The 22,113-nt window shown below is 43.3% G+C and overlaps 1 protein-coding gene across 4 annotated transcripts in view; it reads left to right on the forward strand.

The window, feature by feature from the left end:
- Positions 1–6,019: 6,019 nt before the first annotated feature.
- The window catches only part of CPEB4 (cytoplasmic polyadenylation element binding protein 4), a 51,237-nt gene continuing 35,143 nt past the window's right edge, over positions 6,020–22,113 (forward strand). Inside the window, exons 1-2 of one of the 4 annotated variants that reach the window (XM_081134545.1) lie at positions 6,020–7,633; positions 21,998–22,079. In XM_081134545.1, coding sequence (XP_080990671.1) covers positions 6,509–7,633; positions 21,998–22,079 — 1,207 coding nt within the window. In that variant the 5' untranslated portion in view covers positions 6,020–6,508. The remainder of the gene's footprint in view (positions 7,634–21,997; positions 22,080–22,113) is intronic. The other 3 variants (XM_081134546.1, XM_081134544.1, XM_081134547.1) reach the window with 3 other exon arrangements.

The raw sequence follows: 22,113 nt of genomic DNA on the forward strand, positions 1-22,113 counted from the left end.
TGGAAGTGATGTGTGTCTTCTGAGAAGTTTTCTCAAAGAAAAGGGTCATGTCCTTCCTCTTCTCCCCCTGCCTTCCGTCTGGAATACAGACTCGATGGCTGGAGCCTGATCAGCTATCTCAGATCAGAAGGTAGAAGTTACACATTGAGGCGGGAAAACAATGAGCTGGAAGGAACCTGGTTTCTGATGACTTCCTGAAACCACCCACCAGCCCTACGTTGACTCTCCTGATCTTCATTTAGGTGAGGAAGGAACTTTTTGTTTTAGCCATTTCTTATTTTGGTTTCTCTGTGCTTTCACATTACTCTGCGAAAATCTCTTATACCTTATAACTTGATTGGAAAATACTATGAGAAAACAATCAGAATTCTTGGGGGCAAGGACTGGGAACGTGCATTTGATGGGCTCCCATGGGGACTAGTGCACACTAAGGTTTGAGGTTGGATGCTCACGAATCCACTCTTATGGTTGTTCTTTATAACATACGTACTCCAAGAATTGGGAGCAGGCAATTCAGACATAAAAAGAAAGGGCCAGCCTTAGTGTTTGTTATATAGATGACTTTCTTTGAACCTTTATTGCTAAAGGGTTCTGAAGTGAAACTCTTTTGGTAGTAAAATTTCTGGCCGAGAGGAAATCATCAAACTGGACAAACTGGACCAGGGACTGAGTCAATGGCTACAGTGGGGCCACAGTTTTGGTCTCTGACTCCCATCTCTCTGGCCACTGGGCCCTGCATCTCCCTGCAAACTCCGAAAAGCTGTTCATTTTCCAGTGTCACAGGTGCCAATCCCCCAGCCTCGCCACGGGGTGCAAGATGGCAGTTGTTGGGCAGTGTGGACACGGTTCTGATGTAGGGAAGTGGAGTGGGTCCAATCAAAGTGGCAAGGGGTCATCTGGGGCAGCAGCTTGTCCACATAGTTGGCTGGAGCCACAAAAAAATCCAAGTCATGCCTTATGACACGTGTCACTGGAGGGTCAACCCTCTGTTCCAGCTCACCTACACAAATCTTTGCCAGGACACGGAGATTTCAAGGGAAGCATGTTTGTGTCCCAGACCTTTCCAAACCAGTTCTTCAACAGCCACTCATTGGAGGAACTGGCCTCCCCACTCATCATGATGGCTTGTCCACTGTGGACTCCATGTCAACAATAACGCCTTAAATGGGAAAACAGGAGGAAACACTGCTCAAAATACACAGGGTTAGAAAACAACAAACAAGAAGAGAAATGTAACCAAGCAGTTAACTTAAAAAACAATGGTGCTTGCTGAGTAAGCATGCATACTTTCCAGTATTGAAACAGGGCGAAGCTCAGAGGTGGGGCTTACTGAAACCTGCTTTGGGGGCTTGGTGTGGTTTCTGTCCTTCCCCTACCTTTACCGAACCTACTTTTGAACATTCTTATTACATTTTTTTAGTTTCACTAAACTCTACATTCTGCCATGAGATTAGAACGCTTATTAATGCTGCCAGGCAATTGCTGCTGGGTATTAATCTCTTAGGGGACTGGACCATATACCTGCCCAGACTTGCCTTCTCACTATGCTCACTGCACCTCCAAGGACACCGTGCATGTCCTTCAGTGCCCTTACAGAAAGCTCCTGAGCCACCAACTCCAAAAGGATCCATTGCTTTAAATATTTCTGCATGCGATGAGCACATGCTCATGTAATTTACGGTGGTGTCTGGTGGCTCTTTTGGTCTGGGTGTCCTAATTCCACAGTGGGCCGCTGTGTCTTATGGAAATGAACCGAAGCAGGCCGACGCGTTGTACAGCTCTGGGGGATGGCATTCCCATCATGTAGTCTTTGGAGCCTGTGCAACCTGGGCAGCCTTGGGTGGTGGCCCTGATTGCTCAGGTCACCAGACGTGCCCCTGGAGAGCTGGGAAAAGACTGATGGTGCACGCTTCAGGGGCAGCGGTGGAAGACCTAAGAGCCAGAGTGGGGCAGAGTTCGCTCTGTGGGATTATGGGGTGAGATCTGTATCACCTGCCAAGCTTTAAGGGAGGCTGCTGAAGGAGATATTAAGGCCTTGCTTCCTGGGAGGCTCTGGGTTTGGGGTGTGGTTGACCTCAAACCCCAGAGGGGGCTGGGCAGTAGCCAGCAGGGGCCATGCAGTCACCAGCCTACAAGTTCTCTGAAGGTGTGTCAGCCTTTGCTGGATAAGAAGAGAGGGTCTGTTTTGTTTTTCCTTTTTTAAAATCTAGTAGCACCTTGATGTTTGGGCAGAGGTTGCTGTCTGCAACCCCAAAGCTTCCCAAAGAGTGCGTTTCATGGGAGGGGCCCGCTTCTGCCAGCCGAGTGTTCACTCCAGCACTCATCTGCAACACACCATCCCTTTGGAGATCCTAAATGGAGCTGCTGAATTGTTGTCATGGTTACTGGAACAGTTTCTGAGGCCAGAATGTTTTCAAGGAGGGCAGCCCTGAGCTGGGTATCCGGGGTTTCTGAGGAGGCAACTGAGCCAAGAGAACTGCTTCCTGCTTCCTTCTCCCATCCTAGTCCCTAACCAGGAGCCCGGTATCTACACTGATCCCTTAGCCCAGCCCAACACTACAGCCCACGCTTGTTACAGCTTTATTTTAAAATATTTTTATTGATTTCAGAGAGAGGAAAGGAGAGGGAGAGAGACAGAAACATGAATGAAAGAGTCATTGATCGGCTGCCTCCTGCAAGCCCCTTACTGGGGATGGAGCCCGAAACCCGGGCATGGGCCCTGACCGAGAATCCAGCCGCAATCTCCTTCATCCCAGATCAATGCTTAACCACTGGGCCACCCCCGCCAAGCCTGTTACAGCTTTACAAGACCAGGCTGACCTAGCAGCACCCCGACTGCAGCTCAGGTGCCTCCTCCCTCTACAAACCAACACAGGTTCCTGGAGTCACTCACGCATGCAGCTGCTTCTGGGCCAAAGGCATCTGTGAAGCCGTTCTCCGCATTTAATATATTAATAAGGAACTGACATTTTTGAAAACCTACGAGCCCAGCAATGCACGTGTATCGCACGTAACTTACCAACCTACTGCTGGAGGAAATATTCGCATTTCATCTCCGAGGAAGCGGGGGGCACGCAGAAGCGATGCCCGGGGCTGTGCGACGGGAGGCGGCAGAGCTCGGGTTCAAGCTCAGGGGGTGGATTCCAAAGACAGGCCTCTCTGCTCCACGCCGCGGCTGCCGTTTTAGCCTGAGAACTGGTAGCTCCAGAAAAGCCTCCCGACCAATCGGGGGGGGGGGGGGGGGTGTCACTGAACATTCATTCATTTAGCGAACGTGTCCTGAGTCTGCTCGATGCCAGGGCTTCTGCTGGCTGCGGGGCCTCCAAGGCAAATCCGACACCATCTCTGCCCCCTCGAGGGCGCCGCGCTGACAACCCGCGGTAATTAGAAAGAGGGGATCTACAGGATGGGGGGGGGGGGGGTCAGGGAACTGACCTGAGGAAGGGACACCCAAGGCAGCAGCGAGGCCTCAAGGCGCGTCCAGATGTGGGGGGTACACAGCAGGGCGCACCCCACGCCCGCGCTCCGGGTGCTGGCGGCAGAGCTGCGGGGGTCAGAGCCACGCTCGGGGGGCCACGGAAGAGAAGGAACTCGCTGCGGCTCTCAACAGGCGCCCCGCGGGGCCGCGGGGCCGGAGCCGAGGCCGTGGAGCCACACGGCCGCCATCTTTGTCCAGAAGCCTCTCGGGGCAGGTCTCGCGTCTCCCTTTCCCCCCGGCTCTTGCTCTCCTCACTTCTGCCTCCACTCTCAGGTCTTTTTTCTTTCTTTCTTTTTTTCTTTTTCATTTCCTACCAAAGGAAAACACTCGCTATTCAGCATCCTCGGGCGCTCGGGCGGAGCAGCACGGCCTTAACCTCTGCCGCGTGGCGGCCGCGGGTGGGAACGTGCAAAGATGGGCCAGACGCGCCCTCGAGCAGCCGGTGAGCGAAGGAGCGAAGTAATTCAGACTCGGAAAGGGGGCTGTCACCCCCGCTCCTTGCTGCAGCCGCCATTCCCCGGCGCCTCCTACCCACAAGGGCCTCTGCTCCCGGAGCCCCCGGCCCAGCAGAGGCGGGCGGACGTCGGCAGGCACGGCGATGCATTGTGATAAAGCGGCAGGTGTACTCGGGGCCCGGGGGGCTCGGGGGCAAATCCGACGACGGAGCGGGGTGGCTTTGGGACGGATTCCTAAAACTAAGCATGGGTTCGGCAGGTGGAGGGGAAGGGAGGGAGGGTGACAAGCACTGTGCGCGCAGCAGCCTGGCGTGCAGGGGGTGCGGTGTTGCGAGTGACCGCCCGCAGCGGCGGAAAGGCCTTGAATGCCAAACTCAGGCGAGGTCACGGGCAGCCCCCGGAGAGGTCTGAGCCGGTGAGGACGGCACGATTTTCGTTTTGAATATGTCCCTCGGGCTACAGCGCGTCAGGTGGACTAGAAGGGGGTGGAGATGCGGGCTCAGCCCCGGGCTGTACTGAGAGGCTGCGCCAGACCTAAGCCAAGCTGGGGTGGGGGGTGGGGAAGTGGAAGGTGCAGGGAGAGTCGCGCGTGAGGGCTACATTCAGGTCGGACAGGGACGTACGCAGTTCCAGGCAGCCCACGGCTGCTGCGACGACTCCCTCTGGGGCGGAGCTAGGGCCAAGCACGTGACGCCTGGGGAACCACCTTTACTGTGGGCAGTCCTTCCGTTCCCCCGCGTTTTCAAGGGTCGCCACTCCGATCCCCAACACCTTGACTCTTCTCAGTGGCGCCCAAGGACTCTGTTCTCTTCCGCGCGTCCTTACATGCTCCTCCCGCAAAGTGTGGTCGGGAAGATAAACAGCGAAGGAGGCCCTCGCCCACACTAAAGATGGCGACCTGCTGCGCTCACTTTGGGTGGGGACGCTGGCTCCGGGCTGCCGGCCTCACTGGGCGAGGCGCAGACGGAAGGGGCGTCTCCCGAGGGTACTTTTCGACCTTCCTGGGAGGGGAATCTAAGTGTGGGGGCGTGGCCTAGTCTACATTCCAACAGCTGATTGGTCTCTAGGCAGGTGGGCGGGTTGTCCGCGGTACTCCACCCCTCCCTCTGCGAACCGGAAGTGTCTCTCGGTCTTTCCAGCTGGTTGTCATTTCACTCGGCTCGGTCCTGAGGAGAAGGACTCAGCCGCGGCTGCGGGACCCGGGCACCGGGAGGCGGTGGCGGCGGCGGCGGCGGCGCCAGCGGCGACAGCAGAGGAGGAAGAGGAGGAAGAAGGAGAGAAGAAGAGGAGCCTGGCGGAGTCCGCAACAACGACTGCGGGGACTGCGGGACCGGGGTAAAGCGACGGCGGCGACGACGACGACGGCGGCGGCGGCCCAGCAACCGTGAGGAGAAACAAAAGCCTTCTAAATTATAGTTAAAAAAAAAAAAAAAATTGGGGGGAAAAAAGAGAACGAGCAACGGGGGGAGGCCCTTCTCTTTTAGGATAACGACACTAGTGGGTTTTTCCTTTCTTTCCTCTTCTCCCCCCCCTGCGGAGAATCGAACTGAGAACTGAACAAACCGCCCCTGGGTCCCATGAGGGAAAAACACCCCGGAGCCGCAGAGAGGGGAAGAGGCCGAGCCCGCAGGACCGTCCAGGTCGCCCCCTTGGTCCCCGCACCCCCGGGCCGCCCGCTGGTCCCCGTCCAGTCTCGCTAATCCCTCCCGATCGCGACCCCCTAAGAGGGAGAAACGAGCGTTTCCAACCCATTTCATGGGGGAAAGGAAGCCGGGGGGAGCCCACGAACAGCGACCGCAGCAAGATCTGCACCCAGAGCCTCAGGAACAGCCCCAGAGGCCAGAACTGCACCCCGTGAAAGCGCAGGACCAGGACCAGGAGCGGCAGAAGCCTCCCTGCGGCCACCGTCCCCTCAGCCGATGCTGATTTCCTCTCCCGCAACCAGGAATTCGCCTCCCGCCCCAGATCACCTAATATAATCTATATATATAAATATATAATATATAATGTTCTTAAATTATTCCTGATTTTTTTTTTAACCAAGCTGCCAAGAAAAGAACGTATTCTCCCCTTTCAGCCCGAGTCTGATTTTTATGTGAGTGAATCTAAACTGCTGAGGAAGACCATATGTGATTGTTAAATTATATATATCTATATTTTTACTCCGCGCAATGCTTATTCTTCTACATCCGTAGATGCTTGAGAAGCTGTGTTTCTGTCATTCATGTGCATTTTCCTTTGGAAAGAGAAAGCGCCTATTTTACTAACCAAAGACTTGATTTTTACCCGCTTCGTTTTTATTCCCTCCTTGAAATAAGCCCGGTTGGATTCGTGTCAGTGTTTTAAGAGATTTGGGGGTTTTTAGTTGTGGTGTTTTTTGTCCCCCCCCCCCCCCTTCAGAGACCAGAATTCCAAATCGGAACTATTTAGGGTGATAAGCTACAATCTTTGAGCTAGCTACAAATAAGACATTTCAAGCAAACAAATTTTGGGCAGAGGATACAAAGGAGTGAGATATCAGGGTTTTTTTTGTTTTTTTTTTTTATTGTAAGATTCTGCCTCCTAAGAATAATAAATGGGGGATTACGGGTTTGGAGTGCTAGTGCAAAGCAATACTGGGAATAAATCTGCTTTTCCAGTCCGATTCCACCCACATCTGCAGCCTCCACACCATCACCAAAATGCCACCCCCAGCCCTGCTGCTTTTATAAATAATAACACAGCTGCCAATGGCAGCAGTGCCGGGTCAGCTTGGCTCTTCCCTGCTCCGGCGACCCACAACATCCAGGATGAGATCCTGGGGTCAGAAAAAGCCAAAAGTCAGCAACAGGAGCAGCAAGACCCCTTGGAAAAGCAGCAGCTGTCCCCCAGCCCAGGTCAGGAAGCTGGAATACTGCCTGAAACGGAGAAGGCAAAATCTGAAGAAAACCAAGGGGACAGCTCTTCAGAAAACGGCAGTGGGAAGGAGAAGATGAGAATGGAGTCACCAGTGTTGACAGGGTTTGATTACCAAGAAGCTGCAGGGCTAGGCACTTCGGCCCAGCCCTTGACGTCCAGCGCCTCCTCTCTCACTGGTTTCAGTAACTGGTCAGCAGCCATCGCACCTTCCTCCTCCACAGTCATCAACGAAGACGCCAGTTTCTTTCACCAGGGGGGGGTCCCAGCCGCTTCGGCTAATAACGGTGCTCTGTTGTTTCAAAATTTCCCCCATCATGTCAGCCCTGGCTTTGGAGGCAGCTTCTCCCCTCAGATCGGGCCTCTCTCCCAGCACCACCCTCATCACCCTCACTTCCAGCATCACCACAGCCAGCATCAGCAGCAGAGGAGGTCTCCTGCCAGTCCCCACCCCCCGCCGTTCACACACAGAAATGCTGCTTTTAACCAGCTGCCGCACTTGGCGAATAATCTTAACAAACCCCCCTCTCCATGGAGCAGCTACCAGAGCCCCTCTCCTACACCCTCTTCTTCCTGGAGCCCTGGAGGTGGTGGATATGGTGGCTGGGGAGGTTCCCAAGGCCGCGATCACCGCAGAGGGCTGAATGGAGGAATAACGCCCCTGAACTCCATCTCGCCTTTGAAGAAAAATTTCGCAAGCAATCACATTCAGCTCCAGAAGTACGCCCGCCCCAGCTCTGCCTTTGCGCCCAAGTCCTGGATGGAAGACAGCCTGAACAGGGCTGACAACATCTTCCCTTTTCCGGTAAGATTCTGTCGCACTAGTAGGTTAAGATGAATAGGGAAGTGGCCTGGTGTGGCATCTAAGAGAGTTCGAATTGTCCACGTTCCTATCAGAGCTCTTCCTAGAATGTGAGGTAGTTATCAGACGTCATTTTGGCAGGAGAGTAGTGCACCTTGGAACAAAATATTCAGCTGTTTCTTTGGTAAATTTCTCATTGTAATCTTCCCATAGGTAATTGTATGACTTGGCATAATTAATACCAGGTAGCTAGCTAGTGATGTCGTAATTATTAACTGTGAGACCTTTCCAGCCTGACAGGAGAATCAGGGTGGTTTCTCCCTACTTATTTACCAGACAGTAAGTAATACAGAGATATAAATATCTCTCTCTGTGGAGACCGAGGAGCATTTTCTGTCCATGTGCAGTAACTATATGACCAAAAAAATTCAGTTTTCTCCACTGTAAGGTAGCAAGTCACTGAAAACCAACCCTTAAATTGTAGTTTTCTCACTGCCTGCATTTTACACCTGGAACCTCTCTGAACCGTGCAGCGAACAGTCTGAACTCATTAATTTCCTTTTAAACCTCTCTGCAGTTTCTGGCCTGCCTGTGTCAGCAAGGACTGCTAGAGAAATGACCTAAGTGTGTTCTTCATGCCCATTTATTTTTGAATACCATGAAACTGTAGATCTCAGAGTGACTTTTTTTATGATGCCTTTCCCCCATTTGTTTATTTTCCAGTGTTAACACTAGGGGTGTAGATAATTTAACCAGGCCTAAAAATAGATCCAGCCAGGATCACTGTCTTTCTTGTCACCATTTTCCCCTTTTCTGCAAGTCACATTGTTTTATGTTTTTGAATTAATGAGCAGCCGGAGTAGCTGATAGATACGAGATAGAGGGAATTGCACAGTTAATTGAACATCAGATGCCCCACTAACTTTGTATGTTTTGGGAGTATGATCATTTATATGTGTTTAGGAAATTTATATGAGATAATAAGCTACATTGAATCAGTCCTCACAACAACCCGACAAGGTAAGTTCAATTATTATCCCATTTTATAGATGAGAAAATTAAGTATCAGAAAGATAATAACTTGCCCATAATAACTTGCCACATAGCTCATAAGAGTACAAACTCTAGGTTAAAAAAATAAGGATTAAAAAATATCTGTGTACATCCATGTGTACACACATACATGTGCTATAGCTAGAGGGTTATTTTAGAGATCTTTCTGCAAGGGCTAAGACAAATTACAAGCAGAATTATCTATTTTAATTAATAGCTTATTTAGTGGTGGGTGGGGGAAGTTTACTAAGAAAACACTGTGTCATTCTAAGGAATTAAATACCCCCCCCACCCCACCCCCGCCAAGAATTCAGGTGTAATAATGGTTAGGATGTATCTTCAAATATTTGGTTAAATTTAGTTTTAGATTTTTTTTTAAATAATTTTTTGTCTAAGTATAAAAAAGCTGTTGGCTTCTGTTTTCAGAAAGGGATTTTACTCAAACTGAAGAGAGCAATTACTGTGTTTCAGTGGTCAGATAAAGGCTGTTTAAAACATTGGCGATCCTGTGAAGTCTATTTTTAAAAAGTTGCTTTTGATATTTATTTGAATATAAATTTAAGGAATATTTAATGCAAAGGTAACTTTTTTGCATTACTTATATATTATTGCTAATTTTAAAAATCTAAGATGGCATTTTATACATTTTTACTGGATTAAGATTGGCTCAGAATCGAATATTGAATACACTGTTCTTTCTTTATTTTGCTACTATACACTGATGGAATGACTTCATGGTTTATTTTCCACTCTCAGTTTACTGACTTTATATAGTAAAGGCTTACTTTGGGAAAAATAAAAATTTCAGAAAATGAATAAACTATACATGTATGCACATGACTAATATTTTTATGGGGCTAATGGAATGTGTTTAACGAGTGAAATCTTTTCGATCAGATGGTTTCTATTAAGTTGGTTTCTGAAATAATAAAATAGGCTAAGATTGATACTAAAACATATTGTTAGAAACTAACTCATCCCTTAGAATTGTTATCTATTATGCTGAGGTTGGAAAAAAGGAGTCAATATACCTGGCTCAAATATGGTAGGATTAGAAAGTCAATTGCTGATTTCTGCTCACTGTCCCCACAGTTTTTTAGAGAGATTGAGGAGAAAGGGGAGGGGGACACTTAGGCATGAATAAGTATTCCGGCTTTAGTATTGGGGTGATTTGAAAGTCACAAATAAAAATAAGTGCTTTGAAAAAATTCTTTATAACAAGAAATTCCTAATTGGGTTTTTAAAATATCATAAGTTAGTAAACTGACTGCTGTGGTGCTTACTTGAATGAATGCAGTTCTCTGTGTGCGTGTGTGTGGTTTTTTTTAACAATAATTCTTTTGAATTAATTATTTGGCACAAAAAATAGTTTTGAGTTGGTATGAATTGGTTAAATTTGATATGAAAAAACTTGAAGGACTATTTATTTGCCTTGGAGCCAGGAGACCTAGGTTGTTGTCTTGGCCCTATCAATCAGTATCATAGCACTGGGGGGACACAGTTTCTTTATAAAATGTGGGGGGTGACCTAGGTGATTTCTAAGTTCCTTTTGATCCTAAAACAAGCTACTGTGAAATTTAAACCACTATTACCACAATCCATCCTTTAAAAAAAAACCATTGCTCTCATTTAAATTTATTACTTTGAGCACTATTAATTTTAGGAAAGAAATTTTATAGATATTAGTAATTCAATTTCAATTGCTATTCCTTAGGTATAAGAGAGATCTTTAAATTTACTAGAGACTTACAGGATAGAGCTTACATAGCTACTTTATAATATTGGTGTTCAATCAAAGGCTAGCATAGGGTATTGTTATATTAAAAGGAAATCATTTACCTGAAATGTAACTAATACTAGGCAGTGTTTATTTTCATTTGAAATGAATCAGAATGGTTTTTATGTTTGTTTAATGCAGGTTTGAGCACATACAGTGAATTAAAATTAATGATAACATTTTTAATGAGGTTTCCCCCCCCAGTCTTAACCTGCTGTTTATGGAGCAGGAGCAAAGATTCCAAATATGTGAAAATCCTCCAGCTAACTGATATACCAAGACATTCTACTTTGGGATTTTTTGTATTAAACTTTGTTTCTAAGCTGTTTTTGCTTAACTTAAAGCTTTCATTGTGTGAATTCAGATAACATACCTCAAATCCAGTTTTCAGATAAAACTAAACTAATATATATTTAATAATAGCTAACATGCCTACAGTATTCTAAGTGTTTTACATGTATTTACTCATTTAATTCATTCAACAATCATACAAGGTAGAAATTATTATTATTACTATTCACACGCAAGATTTGGCTCTTAACCGTTACACTATAGCGCCTCTTCACATAGGCATAATACAGGTGGGGGGGGGGGCGGGGGGGAACACCTCCCAGGGCATGAGGGGGAAACTTTTACGGAGAATAATTGATACATGATGATCAAAGCCTGATTATAGATCACATTTTCAAAGTAGAAAATGATAGAATGTATTTATCAACTTTTAAATGTTGAACTTAGTATTCAAGTCAATCTTTTTTTCTTTGTTTTTAGTACATATTACATACCAGGCATGGAGCTAGGTGCTTTCACATATGTCATCTGACTTCCTATGTAAGATTTCTCAGCCCTGTGAGGTCTGGTTTTATTGTCCCAATTTCAAAATGAAGAAACAAGATCCATATCCATGTGACTGCAGACATGATTTGACCTTTACATTGGGGGAGAAATCCGCCCCGTCCTACCAAGCACATCCTGGAATGCTGATGTCCAAACCAAATAGTATGTTGGGGCACTGGCCAATATTTATATTTGAATACAGCATTTCTTTGGAGGGGTGCCTAGGTCTTCTGTCCTTACGGAAAGTACAGGAGAATTGGGTAGTATCTGTTCTGATACTCTCTTATCTTCAGCTCCGTTATGTTCCCACCTCTATTAGCTAAGAACCAGGAAGTAGGCAGAGAAAAAGGGGGGACAGGATCTGTGACAAAAACAGCACTAAAATTTGAGTGATAGGGAGACATTTTAGGACTTAGAGATTATTTGCTCTTACTTTAGACACAGTCACCACGATTTATTGTCTTAACCAGGCAAATAATTTATGTCACTTTAATAACTCTCCTTGTGTTGTCAGTTTATTGATCCTTAAAATTATATATGCCATCTTATATTTTAAAACAGAAAGTTTACTGTGTTGCTTCAGCTCTGAAAGTCATGGTGAATATTAAATTGTCCAAAGTGCAACCTCATTACATTTTTTGTTTTTAATATAGTTTTCAGAGGGATCTTTGCAAAGGAAACATTGTCTTTGACTATTTATTTACATGAGAAGAGGGGAAACTAACTTTTTTACTGTAAAATATGGGTTGGATGGTTCTGGCTCCAGCAGAATTGAGACTCTGGGAAAAGCCTACCAGATGCAATTTGATGCCTTTTTGTAGAAAGCTTTTTAACTGGGTTTAATTGCTTTGCTGATGGAATAGAATTTGGCTTGGGTAGAGTTTTTTATTATATTTTGTTGTCTTTAGAGAAGCCATGGAATAGGATCAACACGTTGTTCAGCATCTTTCAGGAAAACCCTGTTCATTGCAAGCCTACTGTTGTGCTTTTTTGCTAGTTGCAACTAGAAAGATGGTGCATACTTAGTTTGTGAGTTTATGCTTTTGAGAATAATATGTGTCAGTGTTTATGAGAAATAAATGGAAAAGTAGTCTTAACATTCACATGTCTACTTTGAATTTTAAAGTCTAATTTTATTTTTCTTAGGACTTTTCTCTATGCTGCTACAAAGAAAATAAGCTTGAGGATCCATCATCACATTTTTCAGCACTATTATTTTACCTTGGTTTTTGGTCCCATCACAGATAAGATCGTGTGTGTAACGTGTTTCTCTTTAAGGCAGGGAGCCCGTAACTGTAGCATTTATCTTAATTTTACCTGACAAAATTCATTTTATATTTACTTGTTCAAAGAAAATTGTTCTTGCAGAAATTAAAGTGCTGTATTTTACCATGATAAATGTATAGCAGTATATAATTTTTTTACTTCTAATTTAGTGTTGATTCTCATCAGATTTTGTATTATTGAAACAGAAGTTTCACTTTAGGTTTTCAGAAAATTCTTAGTAGATAGAAAGATAAAGGCATTGATCCTATTTTTAATCAGTTTCTGAAGGTGGAACTTGAATAATTACCAAGAAAGGCTATTTTGTGTTCAGAAGTGTAGCAGAGTGAAGCACAGTACGGGTCCAGACTTAAGCTGGACTCTGAACTCTAATTAGCTATGTGACCCTGAGTAGATTGCTCAGATTCAGGAAGACAGTTCCTCATCAAGATGACACCTGATGGTGATGGGTTATTGTGTGGTGCCTTGAGTAGTGGCCATGGTAGATGGCTTAAATTTTTAAAAAAGTGTAAAGTATGGATCTCTATATATTGAATTAAATTATGAAATTAAAATAATTACAAATGTAGCTTGGGAGTCTGTGAACAGTTTGAACGGTCTTTGTATTGCTTATCTTATTACTTCTCAGAGAATTCCTTTCAAATAAACTAGATGCAACCCAGGACAGATAAAACCTTCAGCAGAATTACTAATTTTCTTGAAGAGCAGTTTTATCATTGTATACGTAACTAAACTGTCATTAGCATTGGTAGCCTGTATCTTTCAGTATTTTGAAAGATTTTGTCTATAGTTGTTATTTTCAGAAATTTGAAACATTTTTATATGTTACAGAAAACTATATTTTAATGAAGAATTTGTGATTTTTTTGTTAAGAGATAGGAAAAGCTACCAATAGATTTGAATTGGGTATATTTTAGCTTTTATCCTGGAATTGAGTTTTCCTTTTCATATTTTAATTAATTTACTTATCACATATTTATTGAGCACCTGCTATGTTATGGTCTAATCATAGGAGTAGATATCTCATAAAAATTCTTTTGATTTGTTTAATATATTTCTGATCTGTTCTAATCTTTAAGTGATACCAAACATACTTTTTTTTTTCTCATTATGAACAAATTAGCAGGCCCAAATAGTTTCCTTTTATTTTAACCCATGAGCTGTTTAAACTTTAAGGTAAACTAACATTCAACTTGAGGTATAACAAAAACAATGTGTAAATGGCATTTCTAAATATTTTATTAATGGTCACATTTGTAAATACATACTTGTACAAGCTTCCTTATACACAGAGGTGCTTATTTAAGTTTGGCAACAGAATGGTACCACAAAAGGCAAACTTTAACCTGTGGGTAGCAGAATGCAGGTCCCACTACCTATCAAAGAAACACTCATCAGCCACTTACAGGTGCTCTCTCACATTTACAGACGGAAAGATTAAAACGTAAAGCCTTAACCTGTACAAGTAATTTTCATATTGTGGAGTAATTAGATTGGGCACTTTCTGTTTGCTGAATATTTACCAGATATACCCCAATCATAGTCCTTCGGAGTTATATATTTGAAAACCATATTTGTATTTAAATATTATATAACATACTTTTAATAATAGTTCTTCCAGTTGTGTTTGAGGATTACTTCAAATGCTAGTCAGTGAAATAGCTGCTGTCATCTTACTGTCTGTAAGAACCTTAAAAAACCAAAAAAAAACACACCAAAACAAAACCAATATAAGAATATTGCTACTCAGAGAAATCTCCTAATTCAGATCCTGGTTCCAAATATGGCTCTGCCACTTACTAGCAATGTGATCTAGGGCAAGCCAATCAACCTTTCTGATCCTTCATTTTCTCATTTTTTTTGTCTAGTGTCCTTGAGGATGCAATGAAATAATGTCTAATGTTTAGCTTCCGAAAGATTCTGTTGTTATAAGAAAGCAAATCATCAAATAGAAATATTAATTCAAAATCTTGCAAATAGCACAATTTCTTCAAATGTGAAAACCATTGTACAATGGGTGTGTGTTAATGTGAGCTTAATTTTAAAGAAAAATTTTATAAACTAAACTATAATTTTTGAAAATAGTCACTGTAATTAAACAGTAATGGGAATCAGCTTAGATGATACTTTCATGCTGAAAAATTTAGTGACCAACTGGTTTTTTTCCTCTTTGAGTAAAGATATTCCCCCCATGTCTTTTAAATTTATTATGAAAAAATGTAAACATATTCAGTAGTAGACAAAATAGAGCAAATCCCTGTGTACATGTCACCTGGCTTCACCAGTTACCAGCTCTGGAAAGTCCTCTTCCATCTGTCTTCCTAACCCTCTCCCTCCCATTCATGGTATTTCGAAGAATTTCCCAGGTATTGTAGCATTTCATTTGTAAATGGTTTAGTTGATGTTTCTAAATTATAAGGAGGTTTTTTTCCTCTTAAAAACAAAAAATGTTTCTCTTTCGTTTTCAAAAGAAAGATTAAAACTAAAGCAAGGCCCATATTTCTGTTGCATCTGCTCAGCCTGTTTGACTACTCGACCTGGTGCCAGTCTCGAAGGAAACCACCCTCTGGGTGGGAAACGATGCTGGTGGTCATGTGGGCATCACAAAAAAAGAAATCAGCAGTAGTACCACATCAGCTGGTAACCAAAACCGTGGGAGGAGATTGGCCAGTTTTCTTCTCTCCATCCCAGCTGTCCCAAGGTACAGGCTTCTGTGGATTTTGGAGGGTCTCTGAAAGAAGATCGAACAGGACAGGACTGAGAGCTTTTTGGATGACTCTTTTGGTTTTTAAGAGGAATTTAGAGGTTTGGGGTCTCTGCGGGCCTTTGGTCTGCATCAAACCTCTTCATCTCTTGCTCTCTTTCAGCCCGCAAATATTTGGTGCTTCCAGTGGTCCATGGGAGGGAGTGCATGACCAAGGCAAGCGTGCTCCTTCTCCCTATGAAGTGTAACGTCTGGTTGCCTCTTGCTTTGTGCCTGAGTGCTGAGAAGTACCTTCTGCTTCAAAGACTCCAGAGAGCTAAGGATGTGGGGGATGGGAACTGTGAGAGCCCAGAAAGGCTGACACTAGGCACAGGCTGCTTTGTGACAGTTGCTGTCAAGGCTCACAAAGGAGAAGAGATGACATGGGTTTCAAGCCCTGTAGGACACAAGCTTCAGCTTATGAATAAAGAGTGTGCGTGTGGATGACCGTTCTTGCTGCTGACTGGGCCCTGATCAGGCCCAGCAGGCATGGAGCGCAGGAGCCCTGACAGCCAGTAGGAGCCAGACAGAGGTGTGGCCAGAACGGTGCTCATTACTTCGTTTCTTAGGGATGAATTTTAGTAGTATTTACCTACTTCCCTTAATGACCACTTGCCCTGAATAGCTTATTAGGTAGGATAAATCATATACTGATATTTTGGGGTTTACAGATTTTGGCTCACTTTGCTGATCTCTGTGAAAATGGGTTACAGGAAATATTAAAGAACAGCTGAATTATTCAGATACAGACAACACTGCATTTTCAGGATCTTTTGCCATTGCATCAGAGAGAAGGGGCAGAGGGAATATTTATTGAAAGGGTCTGCTAACTGCTGGGCATTGTGCGCAGGTTGTCACGTATGTGATCTCATTTCTCCTCACCACAATTTTATATGGAAAGCGCTATCCTCATTTTGCTGATGAAATCAGCAGTCAGATGCCGCAGTGTCAAGATCACTTGTCTAGTAAGTGGTGATTTAAACGCAGGTCTTGGGGTGGATTTTAATTACTTCCCTCTGCCAAGCAAGGTGAGAACAACGGTCAACAGGAAGAAGGGGACTATTGATCCAGGAACTGAGTAATCAAGTCGAGAATGCCAGTCTGTTTTTTAATACAGTTAAGTGGTGACAAGAAATGTTTACCACTTTAAGGATTTCTGATGCTGAAAATGGTTTCTTTAGTGAAGGTGGAATAAAAGAAAATTTTCTCATAGGCTTTCTGGAGAGATCTCATTTGTCAGTTCACATGGGAGCAAATGGAGCTATTGGTCCAACCAGGGTACAACACCGAGGACATTCATTCCTTTGATCTGTAGGACTCTTTGCCTTCATAATAAAATGGTCATAATGAGAAGGTACTGACTGACGAGGGAAGCTGCTTAGAAATATGAGATGCTCCTAAATGTGCAGATACTTACCTCTTTGACTTTAACCTCCGACGCTTGTTCTCAGAATGCAGGCCCTGTATGCACTGAAGGATTTTGTATCTTACAGGTCCTAAAAGACTGAAATTTCTGGGTTAGACAAGGTTCATTTAAATTGATCACTTTTCTGAGAGTCTACCCTGAAGTCAGACTCCACCGCTTACTGTGTGACTTTGAGGGCAATTAGTTACCTTCTCATAACTTCACTTGCCTAAAATGGGGATGCTAATAGAACCCACTTCACATGATGGTTGTGAGGAGCTGATTTATGTGAATGATACATAGCTCATATAAGATGCACACTGAGCCAGGAGGAACATGTTAGCCACTTCTATATTGGTGGAGACAATGATGGTGGACTTACTGTGTGCCACACATGCTGTAATCTGTGACTACGGGGGTAAGAGAGCTCGCAGTCCAGTGGGGAGATAGCTGTAAAGAGCTTGTCAATATCACGTAGGATGTTAGCATGCTAGGGGACACAGGGAAAGACGGACTTGCCCCTGCACAAGAATATGTGGATCATCTGGAGTTGGAATCTTGAAAGTTGACCAACTTTTAATTAATTTTTTATTGATTTGAGAGAGGGAGGGAGGGAGAAACATTGATGTGAGAAAGAAACATCCATTGGTTTCTTTCCCATGCACCTTGACTGGGGATTGAATCCATAACCTGGGCATGTGCCTTGACCCGGGAATCGAGCCCACCACCTTTTGATGTATGGGATGACGCTCCAACCAACTGATCCACCCAGCCAGGGCCACGTAGTCAACTTTTGATGTCTATGGACTTAAATATTGAATCCAAGAAAAATATTTACATTTTGGAAAATCTTGGTTAAAACTCTCATAGTTACCTTTGATTAATTACAGGTTCTACTGGCATCTCAAACTTCCTATTTATTTAGGCACCTCTTTGACACACTGGCATAGACTGTATTTTCAAAACAAAATATTTTCCTTTCCCTTCTTCACCAGGGAACATTTAAGGCAGAAAGAGAAACTTCCATAGGCTAGTAAGATACATAGCATTCTGAGAGGTGTCAATCACTCTGATGTCTGTCTTTACAGGAATAAAATGAATGGAGGGAGTAGCTGAATTTTGGCTTGGTTCTTAATGATGTGGCTACATGCAGTCAATTATATTTTGTTTTAGAGCCAGTCTAGTATGCCAAAGCATACTAACTCAAGTATAAAAGGACAAGAGTCAGTAATAGAATGGTCATGGTGGTTTATTTGTTGAAATTGAACTTGATTGTAATTTCTTTCCAAGTTAGGACCTTAGAGCGTGGAACAGAGGGCTTTGTTTTGGGTTTTGGGGGAGAACACTTCTCTTCAATAAGGAAACCTTAAAATGGTTTGTGTGGAATATTTAAGCTCGACTGTGTCATGACTGCTCAACCAGGATGTAAGCTATAAATCATACCCCCAAGAACCTAACGAAGTTAACCTGTTCAGTGGAGTTGCTTACCTCAGTGGTCCACAAAGTGTGGTGGCCTAGCTTCACTTGAAAACTTGCTAGAAATGTGAACCCATGGGTCCTGCTCAGAGCTACTGAAAGAGAAACTTTGGGGGTAGACCCAGTAACCCATGCTTCAACAAGACCTCCAGATGATTCTGATGTTCTCTCAAGGATGAGAAACTCTGGCTTAGATTATCCATCTGAACGTTAACAACAACAACAGCAAAACCCCAAACCGCAAGCGAGGATTTTGGTTTGTGGCCTAATTGATTCGAGTTGTTCCTTCTGATAGTAATAGACCGGTGGTTCCTGTGCTGCTGTGGCTGCTTCTGGAATGTTGTGAAAAGCTGTGTCACGTCAGTCACATGCTGATGTAGGCCTTCCTGTTTTGTCATGACAAGACTATTCAGGTGTATATAATAAAAGGACAGATCCTGCCTGTTCTTTGAAATACTAATTTGTGTCTTCAGAAAGCTATTTTTATCAACTTTGATTTCATAGTGACTTGTATGACTTTTCCCTTTAGGAATTGCCCTGTGAAATAGAGATGACAGAAACTGAAACCAATCAGTTACTGACATGCAATTCCATATATTAAATATAACAATTAAGATTACAAAATAAAATGAGGTCCAAGCACTGTAACCAAGTTTGCTTTGCTGAGCCTTGAAAATAATTGGTGCTCTTTTATTTTCGTTCATGATTATTAAGCTACATGTTCTAGTGTCATAAGGCCTGGTTCCTCCTTCACATTCTGCCTCCACTTTTACCTGATTTTGATAAAGTTACTAATAACTCTAAGCTTCAGTTTCTTCATCTGTGAAATGGGACAGTAATGACATGTTGTATATGCTTTCTGTGAGCAATAAATGAGACCTGACGTGCAAAGCATTGGAGTGAAATAAATGCTAGCTGCTGGCATTATTGTTATTGTTATTATTATTACTGTTACTATCACTTCTATTCCTGTGGTTGTTAGTAGATAACCTAGAGATACCTTTCTGATGGGTCACTAATTTGGGCACCACATCTGTCTGTCATCTCATCAGGAAGAAGGAACATAAAGCTTCTTCCTCATGTGTTTAGTATCTCTAGTGTCACCCTGTGTTACTCTTAGAGGTACATTTTGTTCTTTCTTTGGTTTAATGGGTAATATCTGAGTGCCTACTGTTTGTCAGACACTAGCCAGTACAGTTCTGCCCCCCGGACCCTTGAGCAGAGTCCCATTTATTCAAATGGATGCCTTGGTTAGTGTGGTCCTTTGACTGCCATGACCATTCATCCAAGCAAGCATTGCCTGCTTTGGAGTGAGACTTGGACGTGACTCCTGACTGCACCGCTGAGCTATGCAGTGAGCTCTCTGTGCTGTAAACTGTGGCTTTTCCTTACTCTTAGATTTTTATCATTAAAATGGGAATAAGGAGGTTTGAGGATTAATTTTGACACTCTTAATAAAGTACCTAGAATAAGGCAGGTACTTAGTAGGTGCTCAATAAAGGACAGTTCTGCTTTTCTACCTGTAGGTTGCCTAGAGAAACCAGCAGTCATGAGGCAAATATAGTTGCTGGTGTTTTTTGTTTCATAATAGATTCTTTGACCTTTCTTTTGAAATCAGGACATCCCCCTCAATGAATTGTTTTAAGTAGATTTTTTTTAAGCATGTTATTTTGCATTACTCTGTCATTGACACCCAGCTTTTTGTGGGCAAAAGTGATAAACTTTGATTAGTAATTCTCATTCACATTTTTTGTTCCTGCCATAATCATCATCATAATTTAAACTGTGACTCTTGGGAGAGCACAAACTAAGGATATGGGAAAGCTAGACTACAAATATGTTTTGGAGGTAGGAAGGGGACATTAGAGATCTCATCAAACTCTTTCCTTTTTCGGATCAGGGGAGAGATCTAGAGGATGGAAGTGCCCCAGTTCACATGACACGCCAGTGGTAGCGTTGGGGCTTCCTAGTGTCTGAGCTCATGCCATCGATTTCTGCTGATTTCATGCTTTGGTCATCAGCTCAAGATCAGTCAAGAAGAGCTGTCATTCAACAAGGCTTCTATTTTATAGTTGTTTACTTTCTGGGAAGTAGATCCTAGAAAACAGATCAGTGGTTATGATATTTGGCCCAACTAGCAATCAAAAAAGGCAAAATCAAAGAATGAACTATGGGAATCAAGGAGCTCTTGATTTGGCATTTTGGTTGTTGGGTAGGAAAACCATCTTGGTGCTGTTCCTTTTTTTTTTTTTTAATGTCTTTATTGATTTCAGACAGAGGAAGGGAGAGGGGGAGAGAGATAAAAACATCAATGATGAGAGAGTCATTGATCAGCTGCCTCCTGCACACCCCCCACTGGGGATTGAGACCACAACCTGGGCACATGCCCTGCCCGGGAATCGAACCGCGATCTCCTGGATCCTAAATCCATGCTCAACCACTGAGCCACGCCGGCCAGGCTTGGTGCTATTCTTATTCTTGGGTTAAGGAATTATTAGTGTCTACTTTTCTACCTGGTTCCTAATGGCACAGACACATTTTAGTTTAGTTTTTGTTTTTAATTAGAGGTTAAAAGTGGGCAGAAAAGATCAGCTAGAAGGTATAAATTAAAAATGATAAATGTTAGGCACTCTCTGAAAACAGAAGGTCTAGCAAAATATGTGGCTTTTGAACTCTGACTTAGCAAAGCATGATAAGAAATAAAATGTTGGACAAGTGTAAAGGAGTTTATAGTAATTATAATTGGTCATAAGGTTGGATGGTGGGGAGGAGTACATATTAGGCCAGCGATGGCAAGGATGTGGTTCTTGTGCCTTTGGGTCTTGTCCCTTGCTCTTAGCATCGGCAATCTGCTGAGACTGTTTCCTTCTGAATTTATACAAAGCCTGAAAGTCCTTCTCAGTGCATTGCATATGAAGATCTTTGAGTTAAAAAATAGTATAAGAGAAAATACCACTGAAGAGAAGGTTATGGAATCCTGTTGGTCAAATTCCTTTTTCTTACTACTCTGGCTATGGTCTGTGTGTGTCTGTGCTTATGCATAAGGTGCGTCAGAAGTGTGTGTCACTGCCTCCTTTCAGAGTTTAATTGGAAAATGTTTCTATCTCCCACTTTTCATGTATCAAGCTAAGCTTTAATTTTAGTTATCGCTAGTACTTTTCATCCAGAAGAATGCCAGAGCAGTCGCGCTGTTGTGTATTTTAAGATCCCTCACTCACTCCTGAAATGCATTTTGTTAAGCCAGGGTTTCGACCAGTGGTGTTCTCCGCACCCTCTCTTCCCTTTAATTTTAATGGCAGCAAAATCAAGACTGCTTTGCCTCTTAGTGGTCTTGCAGACATTTGAGGACTATTTTCAAATTGTGGCTTGTAAGAAAATGGAGCTGTTCCGAATAGCACATGTAGACGCCTAGTCAGTAACTGCCGGACCCACTTTGGACAGCTTTGTCACCCTATCGAGATCTTAAGCGGCAGAGAAAGATTACAAATTTTACTTCTACATTTACTGAATGTTCTTAACTAGTTTTAATCATTTCTGTTTTATTAGCAAAAGTAATGCTTCTATTGAAATGATTACTAGACATCAAATCACACTGCTGAGCCCGAGGTACTTAACTTTTGTGGTTTTAATGTTTTGTAAGTGTTCAAAATAAAATGTAGTGATAGTGTATGTTGCACAAAGAGGGAGTAAAATCACCACTTTTTTATCTGTGTCCCCTCCCATGCAGTTTATTGTCCTCTTTTATAATTAAATGCTTTTTTAAAAAGTGGTTTGTGGTTGTTTGTGTTACAGGATCGCCCCAGGACATTCGACATGCACTCCCTGGAGAGTTCACTTATTGACATAATGAGAGCTGAAAATGATTCGATTAAAGGTAATTTTAAAATGTAACTATTTTATTTTAATTG

The sequence above is a fragment of the Miniopterus schreibersii genome, assembly GCF_964146895.1.
Source record: "Miniopterus schreibersii genome assembly, chromosome: 4".
NCBI classification, from domain to species: Eukaryota; Metazoa; Chordata; class Mammalia; order Chiroptera; family Miniopteridae; genus Miniopterus; species Miniopterus schreibersii.